The sequence below is a fragment of the Urocitellus parryii genome, chromosome 5 (genome assembly GCF_045843805.1).
Source record: "Urocitellus parryii isolate mUroPar1 chromosome 5, mUroPar1.hap1, whole genome shotgun sequence".
Taxonomy (NCBI): Eukaryota; Metazoa; Chordata; class Mammalia; order Rodentia; family Sciuridae; genus Urocitellus; species Urocitellus parryii.
The window spans coordinates 65183430-65210655 of record NC_135535.1 but is presented as its reverse complement, the minus strand read 5'-3'; the positions used below and the strand labels follow the sequence as shown (position 1 = coordinate 65210655).

At 37.1% G+C, this 27226-nt stretch overlaps 2 protein-coding genes across 2 annotated transcripts in view; one reads left to right on the top strand and one right to left on the bottom strand.

Annotated features, from left to right (window-relative positions):
* The first annotated feature begins 1192 nt into the window (after positions 1–1192).
* Positions 1193–14024, top strand: Higd1c (HIG1 hypoxia inducible domain family member 1C). Its single transcript, XM_026398811.2, has 3 exons — positions 1193–1286; positions 6386–6520; positions 13960–14024. The coding sequence occupies exons 1-3, from the start codon at positions 1193–1195 to the stop codon at positions 14022–14024; spliced, it is 294 nt and encodes a 97-aa protein (XP_026254596.1).
* A 3983-nt stretch (positions 14025–18007) lies between these two features.
* Slc11a2 (solute carrier family 11 member 2) overlaps positions 18008–27226 on the bottom strand; it is a 31865-nt gene continuing 22646 nt past the window's right edge. The window contains exons 15-17 of the mRNA XM_026398801.2: positions 26549–26702; positions 24958–25011; positions 18008–18774 (exon numbers count right to left, since the gene is read on the bottom strand). Of these exons, the coding sequence (XP_026254586.1) occupies positions 18697–18774; positions 24958–25011; positions 26549–26702 (286 nt within the window). The 3' untranslated portion in view covers positions 18008–18696. The remainder of the gene's footprint in view (positions 18775–24957; positions 25012–26548; positions 26703–27226) is intronic.

Genomic DNA, 27226 nt, shown 5'->3' with positions numbered 1-27226 from the left:
TGCCCCCACCAAGATAGTGATCTGGCACCTTCGGTCCCTTCTATTTTTGAGCCCAGACAGCAGATATTAAGATTCAAGGTCACAGAAGTTGGGAGCTCCCCTATAAAGGCAGATTTAAGTAAATGCATCCTCTTCCAAAGCCTCAATGTTGATTTGTTGTTGATGTTTGTTTTGTTTTGGTTTGGTTTTACAATGCTGGGATCAAACCCAGGGCTATATCCCCCAATCTCACCTTTCTTAACTGTTGTCCTCAAAAGCATTAAATTTGTGGCCAGGTACTTCTGTCAGTTTCTAACAGAAGTGGTGAAAACCTTGGCCAATACCAGCTGGCCACTCCCTCAGCGTGTTTGTTTCTAGGCTTTCCTATTATCATTTAATTGGAAATCACAGGGAAATGTGTTCAGGGGCTTACATCACCTGTTCCAATCTACGGCCTCGTGTTCAAAGACCGCCAGAAGACAGCAGGTGGAAGGTATTGAGCTTTTGCCACTTACTGGGTAATATTTTCTCATGGGATCTCATTCATAGGATGAAGAACTGTACTTGAATTTGGGGATGAAAATGGTGGGTTATATGGGCAACAGACGGAGATGATGTTCAACCCATTGTGATTGTAGTTGCTCTTACAAGTGTCTTCATTCATCCTGTGTAGACAAGGAAGCTTATCTTCCATTATCTGACCTACCACCTGGCATACAGTAGATGGGTGCTTGGTAAATGTTGAAATGATTTTATAATGCCCCATACATTTTGCAGAATTGGGAGTCATGTTCTTCCATCATCTGTGATTCTGGAGATATTTTTACCTGTGTTGGCACTGCCATATAAAAGAAACTGTTCTTATTGTTTGGGGAGAAAAGCCTGAGATTCTTAATGATTTCAAATGCTGTGCTATGAAAGAAAATTGAATAACAGAATTATGATCTCGTGTTCACTTTTACTCAGTAATCATGGAATCACATTACCAGTTTCTTTTGTTTTTCTCCTATACTTTTTCCCCACAAATGAAAGAATTCTGTAGTGAAAAATGTGAAGGACGAAGAACTATTTATTTCAGTTGAACAGATAGGCATGTCAAGCAAATGAAAATGGAAGAGCCCATTATCAACAATGTATTGGGAGAGGGTAAATGGATTCTTTTGAATGATTCACAGCAACTACGTTGATCTCCTATTGTTACAAGAGAGAAAAAATGTCTTCAGATAACCAGTGGTCAGCAGAGGAGGAGGAAGGCCAATTATCCCGACTGATCAGGAAATCGAGAGACTCTCCCTTTTTCCCTGTAGGTAAGTACAAGCCTTGACTGAATACTGGAAAACTGTAGTAACATAATAATGCCTTACCTTTGAGGATTGAAATGTCTCATAAAACTGATTTTTTTCAGGTTGAAGCTAATTGCCTTCTAAGCATGAATATGAGTTGATATTTCAGAGTAATTTCTAGTATGAAGTAAGTCCTCAAGAATTGTTAGCTATAATTATTTGGAGCATCAAATTTCATTCAGTTTTATCCATTTCATTAAAGGTCTATCTAAAATTATTAGTTCCCAGCAAGTCATATCTTTACCCTGTATATAACTCCATGCTTTAAATTTTTGTGTCTTCTGTTTATAGATATTTGTTTCTTCATTATTATTTGGGAACCATTAAAAACTTCTGCTTCTAATGTTCTATGGCATCAGAAGTTAGATACCCAAGCTCAAAAAAAAAAAAAAAAAAAAAACCCTCTAAGTTAATTCAGTGTGAAAGCCTAGTTCTACCTTGACAATTGAAAGCATGAACTCTGTGATGTTTGTTTTGGCTACTCAGCCGCCAGTTTTGCTGGCATCCTGATGTGTTCCAGATGTTAAGACTGATGGTTAAGTAAACTCCAAATTAAAGAAATGGTATTATAATTAGATCTGTATTTTTATCTTTATTTGTCTCTCCTCATACATTTTTAGCATATGCTTACATTTTCAACAGATAGTATATGTAGGCAGTTTTTAAAAATATATATTTAGTTGGACTGAGAACATAACTCAGAGGTAAAGCACTTACCCAGCAAGCATGAAGCCTCAGCACCTACCACCCCAAACAAAGAATGTAAGCATCAATAAATCTGAGCATTTTTCTTTGTCCTCTGTTTAAATTGTCTTGAGCATTATTATTGTACACTACAGCCTTGTGTTCATTCCATTTGGAAACTATTAAAATAATTTACTTAGATTTGACTTACAAAGGTTTGTGAACATATTAATTCCATAAAATCTGACAAGCAGGTGTAAGTCATATGCTTCCATTAAGTGTCACTGCAGCTCCAGCAATTTCATGTCATTATTCACCTTTCAAAAGCACCAAATTTTATTTTACAATATTATATTTAGAAGTTTCACTTAATTTGATTAAGACTTCATAAGAAATTGAGGCAAATAATTTAATAGCGATTTATTTATCTTCCTTAGCATTTTTAACTAGAAAAACAATTTAAGAACATGATGCTACTTAAACAGATGACTCTAACAAACAGAGATTAATCACTGTCCTGTAGAACATTAAACTATTTTCCAGAGACATTTAGGGTGATTAAAGCAGAAAGATGAAAGTGTTCCAGCTGAATTCAATTTTATATAAACCACAGAGACACTATGTGAAAAAACAGTAAAGGTTCTGACTTTAATCTCTAAAACAAACATTATCAGTTTAAGAAAGAACAGAACCTTGATTTGATCAAGAGAAGACAGCTAATTTTTTTTTTTGCTAGAAAATAAATAATGATAAGATTTGTATATATATCATTGAATAGTTTTGCTTAGCTATTGTTATTTTAGTGATGTTTACAGGATATCCTGCTACAGGATGGAGTGTCTTCTGCAAATAATTTTTTAAATTAATTAATTTATAGTAGAATGCATTTTGACATATAGTTCACAAATGGAGCACAACTTCTCATTACTCTAGCTATACATGGTTCAGAGTCACTCCACTAATGTAATCATACATGTATATAGAGTAATAATGTCTGTCTTTCTACCTTCCTTCCCATCTCCACAACCCCATCCTTCCCCTGACTCCCTCTACATAAACTAAAGTTCCTTCATTCTTCCCTATTCCCCTGCTCCACTATGGATAAGCATCTGCTTATCAGAGAAAACATTTGGTTTTTGGTTTTTTGGGATTGGCTTATTTTACTTAGCATGATATTGTCTAGTTCCATCCATTTACCTGCAAATGCCATCATTTCATTCTTCTTTAAGCCTGAGTAATATTCCATTGGGTATATATACCACATTTTCTTTATCCATTCCTCTGTTGAAGGCCATCTAGGTTGGTTCCATAGTTTAGCTACTGTGAATTGAGCTGCTATAAACATAGATGTGGCTGGATCACTGTAGTATGCTGATTTTAAATACTTTGGGTATAAACTGAGGAGGTGGATATCTGGGTCAAATGATGGTTCCATTCCAAGTTTTCTGACAAATCTCCATACTTTGTGCAGATAATTTACAAAACATTTTTATTCATTGTCTTGAACCATTTATGTGATTATAAATATAATCTACTGGGTTAAGGGTATACTTCAGTGGTGCAGTGCTTCCTTAGCACACATGAGGCCCTGGGTTCACTCTCTAGCACTTCAAAATAAATAAACAATAATAAATAATCTATAATGTATCTACATTGTTCAAAGTTGTCTTACAATGACTATTGAGGTCTCTGCATACATTATATGTATTTGAAATCTCTGTTGAATGATTACTTGATTTTGTGTCTTTCATTTACCATTTCATATATAGATTTGGGTATTAATACTTCCCTTTCTTATAATTTTTAATAAGTATACAACTTGGGCCATTTGGGTTGACAGTTTTCCCATGAACATTTTTGTGTCATCTCCTTTTGCTTTATATTCTTGAAGTATGTTCCCCAAAGTAGAATTTCTAGGGTTCTTTCCAAAAAGATTTGGGCAAACTCACAAAACTTTCAGCATTGTAACTTTTTCCCTAATGTGTCTATCACATAATTTGTTATTTTATTGTTTTGATACATTGTGGTACACCAGTCATTTTAATTTCAATTGCATTTACTGCTAATCGTCCTATAAAATATACTTACAAATGTGGTTATTTATTCTGATTCTTATTTCTACCTACTAATTGGATCCTGAAAGAATAAATATATACTCACCCACTCAGAGAAGCACACATGTGCCAACCGAGTTAATGAAAACATGCCATCCCACATAAAAACCAACTGCATTTCTATATACTAACAACAACTGAAATCTGAAAGTAAAAACATAATACCATTTAAAGTCACTATGAAGAAAATAAAATGCTTAGCTACACACTTAACAAAACATGTATGCTGAAAATTACAGAATATTAATGAAATAAATCAAAGACTTTAATAGATGACTGTGTTCATAGATTAGAAGGTTCAATATATACATGTCAGTGTTCCCCAAATTGATCTATATGTTTAAGGTAATTCCTATTAAAACCCAGCAACTTTTTTGTAAACATAGACAAGCTTATTATACAATTTATATGACAAGGTACAAATCCTAGAAGAGCTAAAACAATATTTTTAAGGATTAAGTGTAACAACTCATTCTACTGGATGTTCAGACTTACTGTATATCTATAGTAATCAAGTCAGTGTGATTAATGATGGAGAGACAGATATATAGATCAATGTGATAGAATACAGAACCAAAAAAGTAGCCCAGAGTTTTATTGTACAAAGTTTCCTTTATTCTTTTTTCAACATATAACATTTTGTCATTGACAATTTCTACTAAGTCTGCCTTATCCTCTTATAGATGTTGTAAATATACTATTCTATTTTCCAGGGTTTGTTGTTGTTATTGTTATTTATACATTTTTAATATTAATTTTTAGTTGAACACAATACATTTTATTTATTTTTTTATATGGTGCTGAGTATCGGAACCCAGGGCCTCACACATGCTAGGTGAGCACTCTATCACTGAGCCACAACCCCAGCTCCCCTCCCCACCATTATTGTTTATATTTTTGTTTTGTTTTGCATTTAACTCTTGCCCATCCCGATTTTTGGAGGTATGGGGGAGGGTCTAGCGTGAGGTACAAATTCAAGGCAGTCCTTCTTTTATTTATTTATTTATTTTAGTTGTGGATGGACACAATACCTTTATCTTATTTATTTTTATGTGTTGCTGAGGATCAAACCCAGTGCCTCATACTTGGGAGGCAAGCGCTCTGCCACTGAGCCACAATCCCAGCCCCAAGACAGTCCTTCTTTACATCAACAAATTGTACTACTGACATTTACTAAATAATTATTCCTTTCTCTGTTATTTGATTATTTTTGGTTTGTCATGGTTTAAGTTCTCAGAGTGCTTTAAATCTCCTTCTAAAATCTTTCCTATTTATTTGGTCAATTCTCCATTTTAAAGCCAGTTACACGGGATCTTGGTTGTTCCAATGGTATATGTATGGCCCATACCCCCCAATACACACCTGGGAATACAGAAGTATTTGTATAGAGTCTGGATTTTTCTAGAATAAAATATTTCTTCCTAGACTCGTGTACTTCTTATGCATGTATTTAGACCTTTTCTGCTCTCATTAAAGTTTATTGTGTCACTTTTTACAGAACAATGTTTTTATCTCTTTCCTAGATTTACTCCTTATTTGATGACAAGAAGAGAGGAGTATAACCAAACACTCAAAAGCTATGGATGTGGGGTCAGTTCACTCACGGGCTAAATTTCTTGCTGCAGATGATGGCCTTGTAGCATGTACAATTTGAATTCAGGCATCAGGAAAATTAAAACTGACTAGATAAGTTACTAATCTAAATAGTTCAAGTTGATCTGGGAAAAGCAAAACTTTTTTTTTTTTTCAAATTCAGGAATGTCAAGGACCCATTTCAAATTCTGGTGCATCAAATCTAGCATGGTTCTTTTAAAAGTATACTTTAGTATAGGCTGAGCATCTATAATCTGAAAATCCAAAATGCTCCAAAATCTGAAACTTTTTGAATGCCAACATAAGCAGAAAATTCCACACCTGTCTTCATGTGACAAGTCACAGTCAAAACCCAGGTACACTAAAAACATTGCATAAAATTACCTTCCATCTATGTGAATATAGTAAATATAAAACATAAAATAATTCTGTGTTTAGACTTGGGTCCCATCCCCAAGGAATCTCATTATGTATGTGAAGATATTCCAAACTCTGAAGAAACCTGAAATCGACTACACTTCTATCCCAAGCATTTCAGATAAGAGATACTCAACCTGCATCTGGACTGCTTGTCTTCCAAATAATCTTTCTTTATACAGCCTTTCGTTTAACTCTTTGAGCTCTGGGAATTCTTGCCTCTGCTTACTTAACTTATATTTTAAAAATTCACAGGTATAGCAGGCTTTGTGGCTGTGGTATCCTATGGTCTTTACAAGTTAAAGTACAGAAGAGATCAGAAAATGTCCATTCATCTTATTCACATGCGAGTTGCTGCACAAGGATTTGTTGTAGGAGCTGTGACTATAGGTAACTTCCTTAATTTATATCTTATGTTCAGCTGTCTTTGAGAATATTTTCATTCTATTTATTTGTAGTAGAAAATGAATAGTGGGTGAAGACAATATAATGGAAGAGAATGTTAAGAAAGACATCTTCACTTGGTCGACAGTTATGGGCTTAATTTCTTATGATTTTCAGCTCATAAAACCCCCATTAGAGAACTAGAGTGATGGATTGTTATGCTCTATAGTGAAAAGAGAGCACTAAGATCAGTAGTGATCTGTCCCAGCACATATCAATAGCAGATGTAGTTATTCGAGTAGTTGAATGGGGAAGATATTTTAGAGCCCACAAATCTAAACAGCCTTGTTCTACTTTTAGCTTTGCATGGTGGCAGCATGGTAGCCAAAGAAGTTTATCCAAGGCAGGATTTACTGCTAATTGAAAACTTTTCCCAAGTTTGAGCAATAGGCAGATCTTTTCTTTTTTATTAACCCCCAAATTAGGTAAGACCTACCTGGTCAAATCCAAAGAATCACTGTAAAGCTATCTTAGTTAATTCAGATTATAACAAAACTAACTCTGTTAGCTGTGCAATTAGATACACCTAACAAGAAGTCTATTTGGGAATCTAAAATATTCTTTTTTTTTTAAGAGGGGTCAACATAAATCGGAACAAGTCACAATGTTCTCATCCCAAATTAATGCTTGCAGACTAGGGTCAACCTAAGAGTAGGGGGATCATGGAATGATGGCCATAGGTTGTATAGAAATTCCCGGCATGAAAAGAATTGGGCTTCTGCTGTGTTCTGCCTTCCAAACCTCATGCAAAATATCTCTCATGAACTAACCAGGGAATAAAAGTAAGGGAATTATGGAAAATGTTGTTACGAGGTTGCACAGTTGAAGCATCCACCACTGTCCAGCCCTAGTCAAACAGGTCTCCTCATTTCATCATACTCCAAATAAAAACAACAGCAAAATCAGCTATCCCTTATGAAACCCAAAACATGTTAATTCTCTCCCAAAACACAATATGAAGTCCCTTTGTCCATCTTTGGGTGATGCTGATTCCTCATTGAGCTAAATCACCTTCCCCTGTGACATCCTGTGGCTTAAATCCTGACTTATAAGGTTAACTACTATTAATACTTCTTATATTAAATAATAGGTGAATCACACGTAGTGACACATGCCTATAATCCCATCTACTCAGGAGGCTGAGGGAAGATGATTTCAAGTTCCAGGCCAGCCTCTGCAACTTGATGAGGGACCCTGTCTCAAAAAATAAAAATGGCTGGAGATATAACTCAGTGGTAGAGCATCCCTGGGTTCAATCTTCAGTACTGGGTGGGAGGGTGAAAATAGCCAAATGGAAGTGGGGAATAGAAAAAAAATGGGTAGATATATATACAAACATATGCATACCAAAATAAGGAAGAAGTACTCAAAATGATCAGAGGCTTTGTTTCTACAACTGGCCAGGTAGTCATAACTGGCTTTTTAATTATGTTTTTCCATTACTTATTTCACAGTCCCTTTGCCTTCAGCAAGCATCTTGGCTATTCATGATTACTGGACTGATGATGTGACCCATACCTTCATTTCTGAAGGGTCCGGGTCATTAGCCATCCTATATTACACCCTAGAGTGGGTGTAATTTCCATCTTCTTTAACACTGGAGATAAGAGTGATTGATGTACACCAGAAGATATCATGTATTCTAATTCCCCCTTGGTAACAGATCAATGTAATAAACTAAGGTGACGTCCTATGGAATGAAAAGATGATCACAATCCCTGCAGACTAGATTACAGCATAGGGCAGGAAGTTTCACACAGCCCTAGGATTGGACAGTGCAAGTATACTGCAGGGCTTGCCTGGTGAAAAGCAAATTGCTTATGGTCTTTACTAAAAGGTCTACAGAGAAAAGCAATCAGTTGCACACTCAATAGCAAAGGTTGTGTTGACTTCCTCTAGTTCACTACAATTAGAGTGAACACTGAATGCATTTCCCACAACCTTGAAGTTTACAGGAACCCAATTTCATTCTCTAAGTTCCAACTATCCTCAGCCAAAATAAACAAACTGAACAGGGATGAATTAGGAAGCACCACCCTGGCATCTCTGAAGTTCTTGATGATGGCACTAATCTTTATAGTCCCTGTTGAAATCTAGTAATGCTTTGGTTTACTATTTGAATAGATTAAGGCAATCAGAATGACATCAACTTTTACTGTTTGAGTAGATTAAAGCAGTCAAAATGATGCCCTTACTTCAGTGTGAGAATTTTGACAGTTGCTGAGTGTCTTTTCAACAATCCAAAACTGGGAATAACATACGGTATATTCAGGGAAACATGAAGCTGCGTGCAAAATGGACCTACTGCAAAACAACACTAACCATTTCACCTCTACCTTGACTACTGCACCACACTAATTCTACCAAAGAGGCAATCAGTTGTCAATTCAGAAGCAGTATTCAAAAATCCTCCATAAATATGATTATTTTTCCCTTCTTCAGTTTACAGGTACCCTGTAATGCTTTGGTTTAAATAGATGCATGTTCCTTTGGGGAAGGCTAGAAAGAGGATATAGATATGAACATATATACTGTGTGTATGATACATAAAAGTAAACATACACACACACACAGTTTTGGGGGGAGAAGGGGAAGGCTTATATAAAGAAGGTCTTTCCTGGCATCCTTCCTCATTCAAGGAACACTGGGTCTGTAAATTGATTCTTACCTAGGAATTGGTCAAGGGACAATGGCTCTCTTTTGTGATGAATCAAATCAGACTTTTATTCACTAGACCTAGACCTTTATTGCTTATATGCTGCCCAATACTTTCACTTCTAGGGACACATTCCAATTAGCCAATGCCAAAGATCTCTGTGGCTTGCACTATTCTGATGGTTGCTTAAGTTTTGCTACCCATTCCATTAATCAGGCTTTCCTTATCTTTGTCAGTTAAATGGTGCCACCTGACCCCCATAACACCAAGATGCCACTGTGCATATTGAATTCAAAGAGCTTGGGAGTTCACACTGTCATTTCTGGTTTACAAATAGTCACCATGAATGCCACTGAATGCCACTGCCACCTACACAAGTGCATTTCCCACAACCTTGTGAAGGGAGCGGGTGTGCTTAGGGAATAGGTGAGCAAGATAGATTGACTCTGGCATTCTAACCTGCCTCATCTGGATACCTACTTCTGTGGCAGCTTCTCAACCTCAGAACTAATGATGTTTGGGGTTGTATTGTTCTTTGTTGTGGATGGCTGTTCTGTGCATTGCAGGGTATTTGGCAGCATCCATGGTCTCTACCCACTAGATACCAGAATATCTTCCCACTTTGCATCCCCAGCTTGACAACCAAAAATGTCTCCAGACATTACCAGACTCCCTTGGAGAACAAAGCTTCCTCTAGTTCACAACTACAGCTCTTCCAAGGAACTTCTAGTACTGCAACTTCACTGAATGCAGATTACCTTTTGATCCAAGTTGTAGTCATTCTTAGGAGGGGTCAGAAGGACTGCTTCTACTAGCAAAGAGATCTCAGTAAACATATGGATTCAAGGACCCATTTCATTGAAATCTCCATTTTTCCCCCATCCCAATTTTTTTCCTTCTTTTTTTTTTAACCTTTGCTTTATTTACTTATTTGTTTTTATGTGGTGCTGAGGATTGAACCCAGTGCCTCACATGTGCTAGGCAAGCCCTCTGCCACTGAGCCATAACCCCAGCCCCCTCAGTTCATTTTCAAGGTTCTCTTTCCAAAGCAATGCCAATTTTACATTGAGGTGATAAGTTTAAATTGTGTTGTGACTAGCTACTCACAGGATGAGATCCTGTGTGTGGTTTTCAAAAGTATCAGCTTCATGGCTTCAGGAGGGAAGAGTTTCTTTTGGGAAAAGTTTTAAAGCTTACATCCTCCTCACCAGAACTGGTGCTAGCGATTAAAACCCTGAGCCTATTATTTGCTTTTTGCAAATTCTCCAGCAGACTTAAAAGTAATCAGCCTCATTATATCCTTATGTCCACTAAATCTTCCATGGCACTGAAGACCTGTTCACGTAAAACCTGACTTTTTATAGGCACTTGATTAAAGAATCCACAGTCACAATTTAAGGAAGTGTCTTGCTACTGAGTGCCATGAACTGCTAGCATTCTTGTTTCCACCGAACAAATGGTCATTAATGCCTTTAATTAGATTAGAGAACCAATTCCAGATAACCCAGAGCCGATTCAGAAAACCTATCCTTGTGCTCTGTTCCTCTGGAAAGAACTTAACCTTGTGCTCTGTTTCTCTGGAAACACTTCTTTGCCACATCAGTCAAATTTCAGTCAGAGAAGTAAAACTACCAGTAGTGACATGTGAAAAGGGATATATTCTAGAGTTATGACTTTAAACAATCTCAGAAGCTGGCTAAACAGTGAAACTATTGCTTATGTTTCTGATATTGGGGCCTGAAGTTAGCAAGGCAACTTTGAGAAGAAAAGATAAACTAGAATCTGCAAGGATGAGCCACTCAAAAAACAGGTGGGGGGCTGGGGATGTGGCTCAAGCAGTAGCGCGCTCGCCTGGCATGCGTGCGGCCCGGGTTCGATCCTGAGCACCACGTACAAACAAAGATGTTGTGTCCGCCGAGAACTAAAAAATAAATATTAAAAAAAAAAAAACAGGTGGGGCCAAGCGAGGTGCTGCATGCCTGTAATGCCAGCAGCTTGGGAGGCTGAACCAGGAGGATCCAGAGTTCAAAGTCAGCCTTCTAAGATGCCTGCAAGACCCTGTCTCTAAATAAAATATTTAAAAGGGCTGGGGATGTGACTCAAGGATTAAATGCCCTTGGGTTCAAATCCCCAATACAAAAAAAAAAAAAAAGATAAGTGGTATCTAGAGTCAGTCTCCCTGCCTTTCTTCACGAGAGACATGGAGAACTTGGTGCCCTACGTTATTGAGCTATAGTACATCTGGCCCAGGAGCCAGAGAAGCTAATGAAAATCCAGAAGCAGCTGAAGGAGCTGTGGGCCTGGCTGTGGCCCAATAACAGTGAGTTGAGCCAGCAGATAAAGCACAGTATGTACAAACTGTACCAGAGACAGTCACCCTGTATCAAGCATTCAACCTTCTGAGTGTAAAAAGGACATGGCAGCTGCTGCTCCAACTTCTACCTTCCAAATCTCTTGCATAACATCCAGTATGAGCCAAGATAACAAGAAGTATGCAGGAACGCAAATTCTGGGAAGCATAGTTACATCTTAGCTATACTGAAACAAAATAAATCCAGAATATACTTGTAATGATAGTTAGGAGAACATAGAAGATGATGATGTGAGCTGGTGAAAGGTCTAAACAAAGGAGTTAACATACAAAGTGGCAGTTTAGAAAGATACTTAGTTTAATAAACATCAAAAACAGGCAATACAAAAACTATTCAGAGATAAACAGGGAGTCACACTATAAAGGCAAGGAAGAAAATTACTATTGTAAAACTCAAGACAGTGATTACTTGTGGAAAAGAGAGAGGACTGTGATCAGAAACTGGAGGCTTCTAAGATGCCTGAAAAATTATCTCTCTTGACTCCTGCCAATTTCAGTGTCTACAAGTATTTACTAATGTGGACATTTTGGTTTTATGTGCTATATATTCCAGGTATATTATATTTCACCATGAAAAAATGTTAAAAGGAAAAACAAAATGCCTAGATTGATCTGCAGAGCAGAAGAAAAAATAAAAACAGAGAAACCAACTAGACTATGACTTAGACCTGAATTAAGACAGTGACAGTGGAAAAAGAGAAACAATGGATTCCTGGGATAGAGAGGACTTGGAAACCACGAGATCAGGAAAAATAAGAGAAATCAAAGATGATTCCCAGGTTTCTGGTTTGTTCTGATGGGAGGTTAGCCTTTCACTAATATAGAGAATGAAGAATAAAGGGCAGATCTGGTGGAAGGGTAAGTGTTTTTTAAGCAAAGGAATAAAAGCTAACATTTAATGAATACTTTTGGTGTGCTAGCCACTGTTATGTATTATCACCTCATGTAATCTTAATAAATGCCTATTTATACACCACCTTGTATACTGAAATACGATTCAATAATGAAAACTACCATCTGGAGACCATCAGATCCCTGAGGTTGAAGTCCTGCCCTTATTCAGATGTCTACCACACTGAATAAGGTTGAAGACTGCCCTTATTCAGATGTCCACCACACTCTCATTTCCATAAGCTTTGGTATAATCTAAAAGGCTCAAGAATAATAGACACTCCAATTACTTGGAAAATCCAAGCATTTTAGAGTCCCATACTATGAAACCAGGACAAAGTCTTTATTATACCATAATATACCAAACCTATCTTCTGGGATAGGGATAGACTATCACCCCCATTTTACACATAAAGATACTGAGGCTTATAGAAAAAAGTTGTTTACACTCACATGTAAATTGAGTCCATATCTTATTGACTCCATATCTTATGAAGTCCTTTTTTTTTTCTCCCTTTTTTTTTTTTTTTAATTGAACCCAGGGGTCTTTACCACTGAGCTACAACTCCAGTCCTTTTTATTTTTTCAGAGTCTCACTAAGTGGCTGAGGGTCTTCCTAAATTGCTGAGACTGGCCTCAAACTTGGGATACTCTGCCACAACCTCCCAAATCACTGATTATACAGGTATATGCCACCATGTCCTGCTCAAATTAAACATCTTTGGGCTAGACTTGTATCCACCAATTCTAGTAGTGTTTCATTACAAAATTATGCAGACTTATACCTCAATACACCATCATGTGGAGATTCCAGAACAACTTATTGACCTTTTATCCTCTGTGTACTCTATGAAGATTTTAATAAGCAGTCTCAGAAAGAAATCAGAAGAAACATGAAGGATTCAGACAACCAGATAGTTAGTTTAAATTAATGACCCCCTAACTTGCTTTTGTGGATAAGCATTTGCTGAGATCCAGGAATTCATAGAAACATCTTTCCTCTTCCAAAGAAACCCCAGCTGCTTCCCTCCTTTAGCATGGCCCCAAGACCTTGAGAAAGCCATACATATCATCTGCCTAAAAGCTAACTCACCCAATTAGATTGTAAATCCCCAGGGTCAGGGATCAGAGCCATTTACCTTTATTTTCCTTAGGATACTAAGCACAAGTAGACACTGAATAAGTGGTTGCTAAATTGAGAGACCTATGTTTCCTTTTCTTAATAGCTGGTCAAATTTGCCTTCTTTCCTAGCATCCCACCAATATATTTTTAAAAAACTTTAGGGTGATATAGAAACAGCATAACTTCAGACTGATACTGATCTTAAAGGACTTTTTAAGGGAGCCAAAAATATTAGTAAATGAATTATTTTCATATTCTAGGGCTAATTTCAGAAAAATATAAGTGGGAGAAGTTCAGCAATTGTTTTCCATGGATTCTCTATTGATGTACGTCTTTGTTTCTAGGTGTTCTCTATTCTATGTATAAGGATTACATTAAACCACGGTTCTTCAATGCATCCAAAAAATGAAGCTATCTGATGGAAGCAAGAAAGACAAGAGGCTTTGGAAAACTTTTATTATGAAGAATGAATTTTCTTTGAAAAACTATTATGAAAAATGAAACTGCAGAAACATCAGCAAGAATTCTCATAACCTTTGTATATTATTTCCAAAGCTTTAATAAGTTGATTTCCAGATCAACAGTCATAGTCACTTTATTGATATATATATATATATATATATATATATATATATATATATATGGATTAAACAAACCCAGGGGCACTCAATCTCTGAGCTATATTTCCAGCCCTTCTTATATATATATAGTGTTTTTTTTTTTTTTTTTTTTTTTTGGTTGTTGTTTTGGCATTGGGAGTCAAACCCAGGGTCTTATATATGCTAGACAAGTGCTCTATCACTGAACCACAACCACAGTCCCAGGCCTGAAAATATATTTTTAATCAGGCCACTAGAAAGAATATACCCTCTTGGTATACATTCAGCATTTAGAACAGATTAACTGTGCTTTATTAGAAATTGGCCTTTCTTACAAAACCCAAAAGCTTCCCTAATTTTCAGACAAGAAAAGGAATATATTTGTTGCTTTAAAAAAGCAGTGCTAAGTAGCCATGTTGCCAGGTGCAGTATTGCACACCTGTAATCCCAGTTACTTGGGAGGCGGAGGTAAGAGGATCCAAGTTCAAGGCCAGCCTGGGCAATTTAGCAAAACCATGTCTCAAAGTAAAAAATTTAAAAAGAGCCGGGGATGTAGCTCAGCAATAGAGTGTCCCTGGGTTCAATCCCCAGTACCAAACAGACAGACAGACAGACAGATAGACACACACACACACACACACACACACACACACACACACGAGTAGCTATGCATGTGAACACCTACACAGGATAAAAGAGAAAAGTTAGAAAGAACACAGGATGTTCATTTATCCACTGCATCTTGGGTAAAGGAGAGAGTCATATCAGGAAGACCCTATAAACAAATCCTATATGTTTGAATTTGCAAAAAAGAGAGAGGACTACTTTCGCTGGCTACTGGAACCATGATGCCTTACTACTGAACTACTTCCTAAGCCTGGTTATGCTTAGCAAGACATTTAAAGTGTGCATGTGTGTAGTACTATGGACTCATGCATGCTAAGCAAATGGCACTCTACCACAAAACTACATCCCCAGCTCTTTTCATTTATTTTGAGACAAGATCTAAGTTGCCAGGCTGACCTCGAACTTTCATTCCTCTTACCTCAGCCTCCCAAGTCACTGGAATTATATGCTTGCCTTTTATATCAGGGTGACAGTTATGTAGAAATAGCTGCTCAGTAACAATTACTTAATTGGTCTTTTCCTGACATTCATCTGTTATACTTTAAATTGTATATATTAATATCTGGATGTTGTGGTTTGAATAGGGCTTGAGTATGTCCCCCCAAAGGTTCAATGTGTTGGAAATTTGGTCCCCAGTGTGGTAATATTTAAAGGTAGTGGGACGTTTTTTATTTTTTAAAGTACTAGGCTTTATCTTGTTCTCTTTTTGAGGTACTATGGATTAAACCCAGGGGCACTGGATCTCTGAGCTATATTCCCAGCCCTTCTTATTTACTTGCCATGACTGGCCTTGAACTTGTGATACTCCTGTCTCAGCCTCCTGAGTTGCTGGGATTACATGCAGCAGGTGGTGGGACTTTTAAGAGGTGGGGCCTGGGAATTGATTACATTACCAGGGACACTGTATTTGGAGGTGATAAATGGAGATCTCATGAGACTGAGTTAGTTCTCATGAGAACAGACTATTTATAAAGAGGGAGCTTGACTCTTAAATTGCTCTGTCTGCCTTTTTGTCAACCTATGGGAGCTCTCCCTATCATACATGCTCTCACCATGATACATCTACCACATGACATAGTAAAGAGGGTCCTCATCAAAGTTGAGCCAATGACAGCATCCTGCTTTTGAATCTCCAGAACTGAGTGCTAAATAAACTTCTTTTCTTTATAAAGTATCCAACCTTATGTATTTTCTTAAACTAACAGAAAGCAGACTAATACACTGGATAAGCACACTATCTGTAGAAATTTAAAGTTGTAAATCATAAATTAAAGAATGATTAGATGTTCTTAATTGCCAAAAAGCTTACCCAAGACTCACTCTTTAGGTATCAATCTCCTCTATTGGTTTTAGTGTGATTTGGTTTACTCTGTTATCAAATTTTCTGATTATGGGAGCTATGACACCTCTGGGTAAATATTTACAAAGTTTTACATACTCAACTCTGTTCTAGTAACATACAGTTAAAGGATGGAGAAGAGTTACAAAAGCTGGGCACAGTGGCTCATGCCTGTAATCTCAGTAGCTCAGGAGGCTGAGGCAGGAGGATCGTGAGTTCAAAGCCAGCCTCAGCAACTTAGTAAGGCCCAGAGCAATTTAGTGAGGCCCTGTCTCTAAACTCTAAATAAAATATTTAAGGTCTGGGATGTGGTTCAGTGGTTGAGAGCCCCTGGGTTCAATCCCCAGTACTAAAAAAAAAAAAAAAAAAAGAGCTACAGAACTCCCCAGAGTATTTAACCTCAGTTTAACCAACCACCTCACCTTTCTATGAGTTAAAATCAGGATGTTCATCTAGAGTTCCTATCTGTATGAAACACAGATAAGTTTTTCAGTATAAAAACACTGAAACTTCAAATTTGCAAGTGAGAACTTGTAATTCATGTTAATTCACTCTCAATTTTAAGATCTGAAGGACAATAACCTAGGCTGCAGTGTTGCTGCTCTTTTCTGAACTCTCAAGAGCCCCTGAAGTAGAAATGAGGGAATTTTAAAGAGTCATTTAAGAAAACTCCCTGATGCTTAGAAGGCCAAACCATTATAACGTAGGTAGGCGATGTATGGATTAAAAAAGAAAGAGAAAGAAAAACCAAAAAAGGTAATAAGTTTTTATGCTTTTGTTTTGATCTGTTGTGATACTTGGAATTAAACCCAGGGGCACTCTATTACCAAGCTGCATCCTCAATTTGAGACAGAGAGTTTTCCTAAGATGCTGGCCTCAAACTTACAATATTCTTGCCTCCGCCTCCTGAGTAGCACCATCAAGCCCAGCAGGTAATAAGTTTTAAAATAAGGTGGAGAGGTCAGACATTTCACTTCAATGCTGAAGAGGAAAGTGAAGTTCAAAGTCACACAAGGGCTGCAGGGTTTGCAGATTCAACCTTGGAAATCAGACGGAAATAATGAGTGATATCTGGGGTATATGCCACCCTGGGGTATATGGCATTGGAAAAAAGATAGCTGCCATTCAGTTCTAGCCAAGTGCACTTCCACGCAGGAATGTGGGCCCAGTGTGGCATATCTTCTGACTCTCCAATCAGATAATTATGATAAAACTTTTATTTATATATGTATGCATGTAAGCATGCTGGATAGAATCAAACCCAGGGCTTTGTGCATGCTAGACAAGCACTCTACCAATGCGCTATATCCCTAGCCCAAAATTAAATCAAAGAACTTTTTCATTATAAAAATTTTAAGAAAGAAAATTAATAGTATCAGGGATCAAAAAAATTTACTAACTACATGTCAGCAGGCAGTTTGTGATAATGTAGACTAATTTTCCAAATCCCAGTCTAGTAGTACTCTCATACTTCTTGGTACAAATATCTTATAATGAAATGCTTAGCATTCCCTAGGACATTCAACAAAATAAATATTAGCTACTCCTAGAAACAGAATTTGGACCTAGAAATGGTATTTGGAGTATTAATGGGAAAAGTGGAAAGAAAAGACATTGTAGAATTATACAAATATTAGAAAGAATATTAATACTTTGATTGTGTTGTGTCAGGACTTAGAAGAATGAAATGCTATTAGTTTCTTCTTTTTCTACCTAAAACTCAAATGCTAGAATAGGCTGAGTTACACTACAGTGTGGGAAAACAATTGATTATCACTTAAAATATGGTTTCTAAATTTGTTACTACATATTAAGCAGGTTGACAAATAACATTGTATCTCTGGTTTAATAACTATAAAAAATTTCAAGAAAAATGATAACAAAGACAATACTAATTACAAAGTATGCAGGTAACCAGTGTTAAATAAGATCACCAAATAGAAGAAATGATTTCTTTAGAAATGATGGTTAATATTAGTAGATACCAAGTATGTAATGTGGCTGATTACAATCAAAGTAAAATGTAACTGGCATAGTAAAGTATCACTTTATAAGACAGTCAATTGGATCAGTTCATTGTGAGAAAAAGAACATTTCCTTTCCCTTCTCACTTGTGATCCAAAGATGTAATTTACTTGAAGAATGTTTTTTTTAAAAAAAAAATACAAAATATCCATTAGTTTTATATAACATTAAAATCTTACCCAAACTGATGTTCAGGTTTACATAAATATATATAGATATATATTTTTTAAATCCCAGAAGTCAAGACACACCCCATAGGGGTATGTGGCCAGCACAGGTAATCATTTAACTCTGGCTATTGTTTGTTGTGAGGTGGGTGGGTCGATGACCTAAATTTATAGTTGTCAGTTTTTAATCCCATTCCCATGAGGAAATCTTTGCCTTTGTTCAAATGAACAAAACTCACCTCCAAACTAACAGAGGTATATTAAGACAGCTGGCACAATAGGGCTTAGAGAAAATGGTTCTTATACAGTCTCTCAGGCTGTTAGTCATCTTGACATAAGTGAGTCAGCATCCACGGTGTTCAGAAGGTAGAGTTCAGGCTGAGCTGTCAATCCCAGGTGGTACTAAGGACAAAAAGGTGAAAGAGAATTAGACTGATTTTCAAGTAATTAAATACTGAAATGGGTATTTAAGTACCTATAATCAGCATATTAATTTAAACCTTTTTTAGTACTGCTGTTTTTCTTTCAGAAAAGACATAGCTAACGCATGATTTCTGATATTTAAAATGATAGAGCTGCTGAGATAGGTAAGGATAAAGATAGTGCCAATGTCCTCAGTAAAAGAGGCACACTGCCCCACGTTGGGACTTCAGACTAGGATGAGAGCAAACATGCACTGTTTTGTATTTTCATTCTGTATGTACTGGACATCAGATTTCAAACTGTCTAACTCCTGAGCATTGTAATCCTGACCCCATTATCCTTTGACACCCAAACAGAGAAAAGCCTTTTACTTAAAAACAAAAAGATAATGTGAAGACAGACAAGATAACCTATGGGTCTCAAATCTTTGCCAAACTGAATAAGAGTCATCTCAGCTGCTTTTTTTTTTCTCCCCAGTAACAGGGGTTAAACCCAAGGGCACTCTGCCATTCTCCCAAGGCCTTTTTATTTTTTAATTTTTAAAATTTTGAGACAGGGGTTGGGGGTTGTGGCTCGGTGGTAGAGCACTTGCCTAGCATGTAGGAGGCACTGGGTTCGATTCCTGGCACCACATAAAAATAAAAACAAATAAAGTATTGTGTCCATTTGCAACTAAAAAAAAATATTTTAAAAACAAAATTTGAGGCAGGTGTGTGCCACCATGACCAGCTTTCACCTCAGCTGCTTTTAAACATTTCCACACCCCACTAGTACAGAACCGAATCCAGATGATTTGTGTTGAAATCTGGGAAGTTATAGTTTTTCTTCACTCTTTTTCTTTCCCCTGAATATAACTTGAGACAGTCACTGAGTCTCATTTTAGCCTTCGGTTATTACTCAGGACTTCAGGAACGTCACTGCCCTGGACCAACAGCCTATAAGTTAAATGCAGAATGCAGACTATAAATAGAAAGAATTATTGCTATTACAGGATAGAGGAAAAGGCCCTAGAGTTGGCATCAAGCCCAAACTCCATCTCTTCCTATGATGCTAGTCATGTAATGTATCCTTCTGGAGCCTTATTCTACTGATTGGTAGAATGGAAATAAGTGTTACATTGGAAAATGACAAGTACACTAATATCCTTTCTTATACTACTCTATTTTAATAAATATACACAAATTTCACATTACTAATTGCCCTGTATAACCTCACAGGAGTCATCATAATGAAGGTGAAAAGATGACATACACCAGATGGTGCCGAGCACTGAGCCATTCTCAACTAGTGGGCTAGGAAGATGCTGGATGACCCTGGCCTTAGGACAGGAAAACAGTTCTTCAGCTTGCTTCCTCACTTTAGTGCTTTATATCACAAGTTTCACTAACTAACAGCAATTGTCAAGACACACTGACAATTCATCGAAGCCTTTCCCAAAGACAGTGGGCTTCCTCAAAATGAGTAAGCAAGGGCTGCATTTATAGTTCAATGACACCATACAATGTTATCTCTTAGATGACTTAGAACTCCTTCACTGAAGATTGTCATGTGGTTATGAGACATTGAGAAATGGGGCTCAGTGGCACAAGAATAGGCTAAAATGGTGACAGATAACGTGAATGAGTCAACCTATTATTAGTCTTAGCTATTATCAGTTTAAGACCACAAAAGGCCCTGACCATTTTCTAAGCCTGCCCAAAGCATTCAAACTTACTTCTTAAAATTTAACACAGGGACTGGGGCTGGGGCTCAGAGGTAGTGTGCTTGTCTAGCATGCATGAGGCACTGGGTTCAATCCTCAGCACCACATAAAAATAAATAAAGGTATTGTGTCTATCTACAACTAAAAAAAAAAAAAAAAAATCTAAAAAAACTAACACAGCCAAAGTCAAAGTTGGCAACTTCTGATCTAAATCATATTCCAGCATTAATCAGAGTATCAAGCAAATGATTTGATGAGTTGGTGTTGCTAAACAAAACTTGGTGTCTTAATCCAGTGTGAATTGTACACTATAATACAAGATGGTTTGAGATGAACATGTGGGCTCTGACATTAAAAGAGAAACTGCCCACTGCCCATTTATTAGCAATGTCATACAGGTGAGTTACTTTTGGCTTTTCATTTGCCTCATTTATATAGAAGTTAATCCTCTTTGTTATAAGGTTTGAATGAGACAACGCAAATGCTCAAACCAGAACTAGCACATGGTAATAATTTAGCCATTCTTACATTCAATTCATACGCTAAAGTGCTGGGCAAGACTAATATGCTTAGATTCATTTGTCTTAACAATGAAGACGCAAAAGTATTCTGAAGGGCAGAGTTAGAGGAAATATCTCAAATTGGGGTCTTCAAATTGTTTTGTATCCTATTAGTTCTGAATAAACCAAAATTAAGAACAGAGAACTAAGTGAAGGACACCAATATGGAGAAATTCTACAGGATTACTTAGGGTATTCAACTCCTATAAGAAGGCAGGGAAAGCTTTAAATACAAAGGAAAAAATGAAGTTCTAATGACACTCTTGGGATAAATCAAGTGCTTAGATTTTCCCATCATATGTCTGGGGACAGAGCCAGAAGTTTGTTATGCCTGAGCTTTGCCTTTGTTTTTAACAAAAGGTGCCAATATTTCCATATATGTCAGAGCTGCCAAAATGTCCATGTTTACACGGTACTGAGGATTAGAACCCAGGGGCATTCTACCACAGAGCTATGCTCTGAGCTTTTTTTTTTTTTTTTAATATTTATCTTTATTTTATTTTTACGTGGTGCTGAGGATAGAACCCAGGGCCTTGCACGTGCTAGGCAAGCACTCGACCACTGAGCCACAACCCCAGCCCTACTCTGAACCCTTTTTAAATTTTTCATTTTGAGATAAGGTCTCACTAAGTTGCCCAAATTTATAATCCTCAAACTTGTTACCTCAAACTTGCAATCCTCCTGTTTTAGACTCCTCAGTAGCTAGAATTACACACATGCACTATCATGTTTGATTTGACAATCCAGTTTTTATTGTGTGTGTGTGTGATGTTGGGGATCAAACCCAGGACCTCTTGCATGCGAGTAGGCACTTCACCACTAAGTCACATCCCCAGCCTTCTCATTTGTTTCTAATCTAATTTTGGTTTCTTTCCTCATACTAATTTTTGGTGGCAGCAAATACAGAATGTAAAACTACTTAAATGGCAAGACAAGACTAAAAAGAGACAAATATTTATCTTATAATAAAGAAAGGTAGGATTAAACTTCAAGTTTAAATATGGTAAAGGTGTGACTTTTAGGTATAGCCAAACAATCTACAAGCCCAAATTTGTAATCCTAGATGTGTAAACAGAAATTAGTGTCTTGGTGAAAACTAGCCAGTCATCTTTTTTTTTTTTTTCCTTCAGTAATGCAGATTGAACCCAGCTGTGCTCTACCACTGAATTACATCCACAGCCCTTTTATATTTTTATTTTGAGACAGTGTCTTGCTAAATTGCCAAGGCGGGCCTCAAACTTGTAGTTCTACTGTTGAAACCTCTTGAGTAACTGGGATTAATGATATGTGTTACTGTGCCCAGCTCTAAACCCAACCTTTTGGTGACTAAATCCATTTAATGTCTCTATCCCTTCAAAGAGAGAAGCACTAAGTTGTATGGGTTTAGTGTGTCATTCCAGATGGTAACTAATATTTCAGTATTTCTATATCAAAGTTGTTGAGACACCATTAATAAAATATTTCAAGATTTAAAAAAAAAAGCAAACAATAACCAGGAAACCAAATTGGAAAAGGAAATAAATTTTTAATTACAAATCAAGTTCACATATTGTTAAATGGGTACTAAAAGTTTGGTTTTAACCACTTCTAACATCACTAGCTCCTAGAACCTCACAGGAGCCAAATTTAAATTTTTTCACCATGCCTATTAATTTCCAGCATATTGTAGCAGTACAATTATTTCATTTATGGACATTTAAGTCACATTTAAGGACAATAAGAACCACTTTGAAAAAATACAATTGTATATCCTTAAACATTCCACAAAAACATACTGCCAAAAATAAAAATGCACATGCTGGCATTGGAGGACTTAAATTTCTACATATTGGTTTTAACACTCAAAGTACTGGTTGAAGTATACCTTCTCTCTTCGAGGACAGAATGAATTAAGATACTGTTTCTGATGCTGTAAGCAGTACAATCATAGCACTATAAAATACAATTTAACTGGGAAGAAACATTCAATCATTATAAGTCAGAAATATTAGCTTTTGCCTGGATTCCTAAATGTTTGTAAATTTAAGACTGGCTGGACCCTCCAGGCCCAGGGCAAAGGCAAATGTTACTATACAACCTTTACAAGGATTTATATATATATGTATATATCATTTTGGACTTTTCCTACTGCAGCCAAATAATAACTTAACATGTCAGATCTTGATATTGTCAGAATAACTTTAGGACCAGTTTGGAGAATGGCGGTAGAAGGGGGAGAGGGCAGGTATGAGGGGGAACAGTTAGTGGAATGGTTATCTGTGATTCTTTACTGCATTACCGCAGGGGCAAAGAAAAATGACAGTCAGTGAAACACAGTACTTTATCCTTAATGCCTCATAAAAGACTGTCTGTGCTTTTGACTAAGTGCAAAATGTCAGTAATAATCTTTTGCAGACTCAGATGAACAGAGAACGTCAATCAACCGGGACTCCAGAAGGAAAGCTCCAAAAATGAGAAGTCCTTCCATGTCATTCCCATTACCGTTCTCACCAGATTATGGCCTCGGAACACTTTTGCTTATTGATCTCCAACAGACAAATGTGATTTGATTTGACAGAATCACACAGCCTCAGGCTCCACAAGTAAAAATGTCAGAAGTGGCTGAAAGAGCAGCAGCTCCATGCTGAAGACACCCATTTCCTCTAACTCCAGAGCTCCGCCATGTGGTCTGTTTTCCCTCTGAGGGAACTGCTGAAGAGAGGCAGCCTGGTGCCACCTTGCTGAGGGAACTTGGAACCACAGCGACAACTACTGACTTGCTGACACAGCGTGCTTTGCAATGGTTAGGTCCATATAGCTCCTGAGACTGCTTTGCAAGACATCTTGAACATGCAGCTGAGTGTTGCATCAGAGAAACATGATTTGGGCAAGAGGTGTCTTTCAGGAATAAAGCAGATGGTTCTTCTTTCCCTTCTGAGTCTTCTCTCCCCACCCCCAAAGTCTCATGAGAAAGTCAGTTTATAAATGCTGCTATCTTTTTCTATCACCCCCCTCTTAAAGGAGGAGGGTGACGTTTTTATAACTACATGTACTCAAGAGTAAACATCAGGAAAGTTCTGTGGTAAGAGGTGTTATTAACCTCAGACTCCCACAAAAATCCTGGTAACCTTTCAATCTCTGAGAAAAACCTTCAGACATGATTAGTAACCACCAGGTACAGGTGGGTTTTGCTGTTTGTTCATTTTTTACCTTCATTATACATTCCCACCCCACTTAACTTCTGCTGAGAAACTTAAAGTGGAAGAAAGTTAAAAGAATCCTGAGCCTGACAGAGGCAGAGCTATCTTGATTTTATATTTTATATGGATGAAATCACTAGTTGAGATTTTTATAATTAAAATAATTGAAAGAATATGCATAAAAGTATTTCTCAGCCTCTCAAATCCATTATCTTCTGATAAACAAAACTTACAAAACTACCACATCTGTACTTGGTATTATGAAAAATTCTACTATATTTCTAACTTTTTAAAAAACATAAAAGCTGGTTTAGAATCATGCATGAGAATTTTCCTTCAAAAGGCTAAAATAAACTGGCTCTTGGGTAGCTACTTAAGAATTTAGTGTTGGAATGACAGCAGCAAATATTAACTTTTCAAAGATGCTACCTAATCCAGTTCTTAGATCTCAGGTAGGATGTCAGAAAGGGAAACAAACAAACAACATTAACAAACAAACAAAAAAAACCCTTCATCTTTCAAATGAACATGAAACAAAGGCTTTTCCAACCAGAATTTGAGTCTGTGCAACAGCACATACATATGGCTATGTTCACACAGTAAACCATAGAAACACACTGGCTCTGATGGCTACCTGCGGAAGACAGACAGACTGATCCAGTGTTTACTTAGTATAGTCACTGGTGGCTTCTTCAGTCATCAGGACTTTAGAGATGCTTACCGTGTGACCACAGTCCAGGAAGGACATGCCCAGTGCAATCAAACACTGCCAACCCTAGAAGATAAAACACAATCATCATTCACCAGGCTCTGTGAAAAACCCTCTCACCCAGCATGACTGCTCATAAGGTTCTGCTCAGATGCAACTGATCCTTTCCTTAAACATCCAACTTTGTCCACCTTGGGGATTTCTACAACTAAGATTGCCCAACTAACTCTCCCAACCTCATGCCCCCTTCAAAACTTCCTGGAATCTGCCTTCCTCAACAAGTTTGTCCTGCTATTTAAATACTGAGTTCTCTCTGTTCCTGCTGCTCTGTCTGTGGCTTATTTCTCTAACCCTGATGACCACTTTGTTTCAATCTCCTGCAACTCCCCATCATAAGGAATGGGAAGAATAACTGACAAAGACAATGGCATAGTTTCTGAGCTTCTCCGTGAAGTTCTATTTGGGAGATAAACAGCAGAAATCTTCACCTTGGAAAATGGAACTTCAACAATCACACTAGCAGTCTCACACTGACTAAGGACAACTCAGCAGCTTCATACACAATTTATATGAAGGAAGGATTCTCCTGACTAATAAGGAAATTTTCAAAGCAACTACAGTCAAGGATATATTCAATTACTTAGATTTCCTAGATCCTAGAGTCACAATAACCCTTGTTTGACTGAGGTTTATTTGGAAAGGAAAGAGAATGGATATTCCAATCTAAGACACACTTTTCCAATATTCACTAATGTTGTTTTTTCAATCAGATACCTAACCTGTGGCAAACACTGGCATGAAGAATAGGTTAATGTTCTAGAGATCAATAGCACATCTCCAGCCTCCATTTTTAACCATTTCTGTAGCAGAAATGGCAAAAATCCTGCTGCTTCTTATTCCCAACCCTCGTGTTTTCCAGAGACATCTGTTTAAAGTAGGGAGGTAGATTTTCTGTTATTGCTATAACTTTAGCAATTTTCACTAATATTAGCAATGTTAAAGATCAAGAAAACAGAATACATAATTCCATGTTCCCAAGACAACTACAATTATCATTTTTACAGAATTTACTCCAGACTTTAAAAAAAATTTTGGATAATTTGGGTACAAATAATTTTGCATTCTTTTTGCATTATTGCTATAGTTTTATAACCAGGATTTTCCAGATAACTCCAGAATAATTCAAAGGGAAAACACTATTTACTTACTTCCTTAAACAGTAAGTAGTAGAGCAGTGCCAAGCCATGAGCCTATCTGTATCCCACCCCAGTGCTCTAAATCTCACTGCTCAGTCCCCTTCAATTCCATCTTCTACTACTCTCCACTCTATATACTGCTACCTTTTTTTAATTTTCTCAAACATTACTACACCCTCTTTTTAAAAATTAAGAAGACTATAAACAAGCGTTAGAATAATGCTAGCCCTTAGGAACCAAAGTAAATAAAATGATTAGAAATATAAATAGCTGATTATTAAACTACCTCAATGACCAGGAGGCAGAATGCCTTGTGCTCTTTAGAGTCTATTCATTTCTGAATGTCAGGTAGCCGTCTTCTACCATCCCAGATACCCATGCCCCTGCCTCATCAAGACTGTACTTACCAAGTAGAACACAAACCCCAGATAAGCCACACTGATGACAGCCGCCACGACATATAACACCACGTGCCCTAGTTCCTGGACATAAACCACTACAAAGTACATGTTGATAGAAGACACAATAAGGACCAAGATCCCACCAGCAATCCTCCAGCCTCTGTGAAAGAATCAACACAGTCACTGGTGGAAAAATTCAGTCTGGCCATAGACAGAAAAGGAAATGGCATTTTGAGGGGTAAACAGGACAAGAGTTAGAGTCACTGCAAAAGGAACTGAAAAATAGTTCTTATTATGTCCCAGATTTGCTTAAATAAGTCAGACAATTATAGGAAGAAGGAAAGAAAAAAATACTATTAAGTAAACCCTAATATTTAAGACTATAGAAAAGTAACAAGGCTTAGAAATACAAAGAGCCATCTGAGGAGAGTCCTTTGAAATGCAACAATTCATTTCAAATATCCCATATCCACTTAAGGTATATATAAAAGGCATTAACTTATGCCTTACTAAGATCAGTGGCTAAAGCTAAAGAGTTAAAGCCCCCAAACTGAACTAAAAAAGGGTTTTCTTGCCTTTACTATATTTATATTCTCCATTTTCTAAGCCAAAGAGGAAGCAGATAGCAATCATCTCTCAAAGCATATAGTTCCCCTATATAACTCATTTCTCAGTGAACTATTG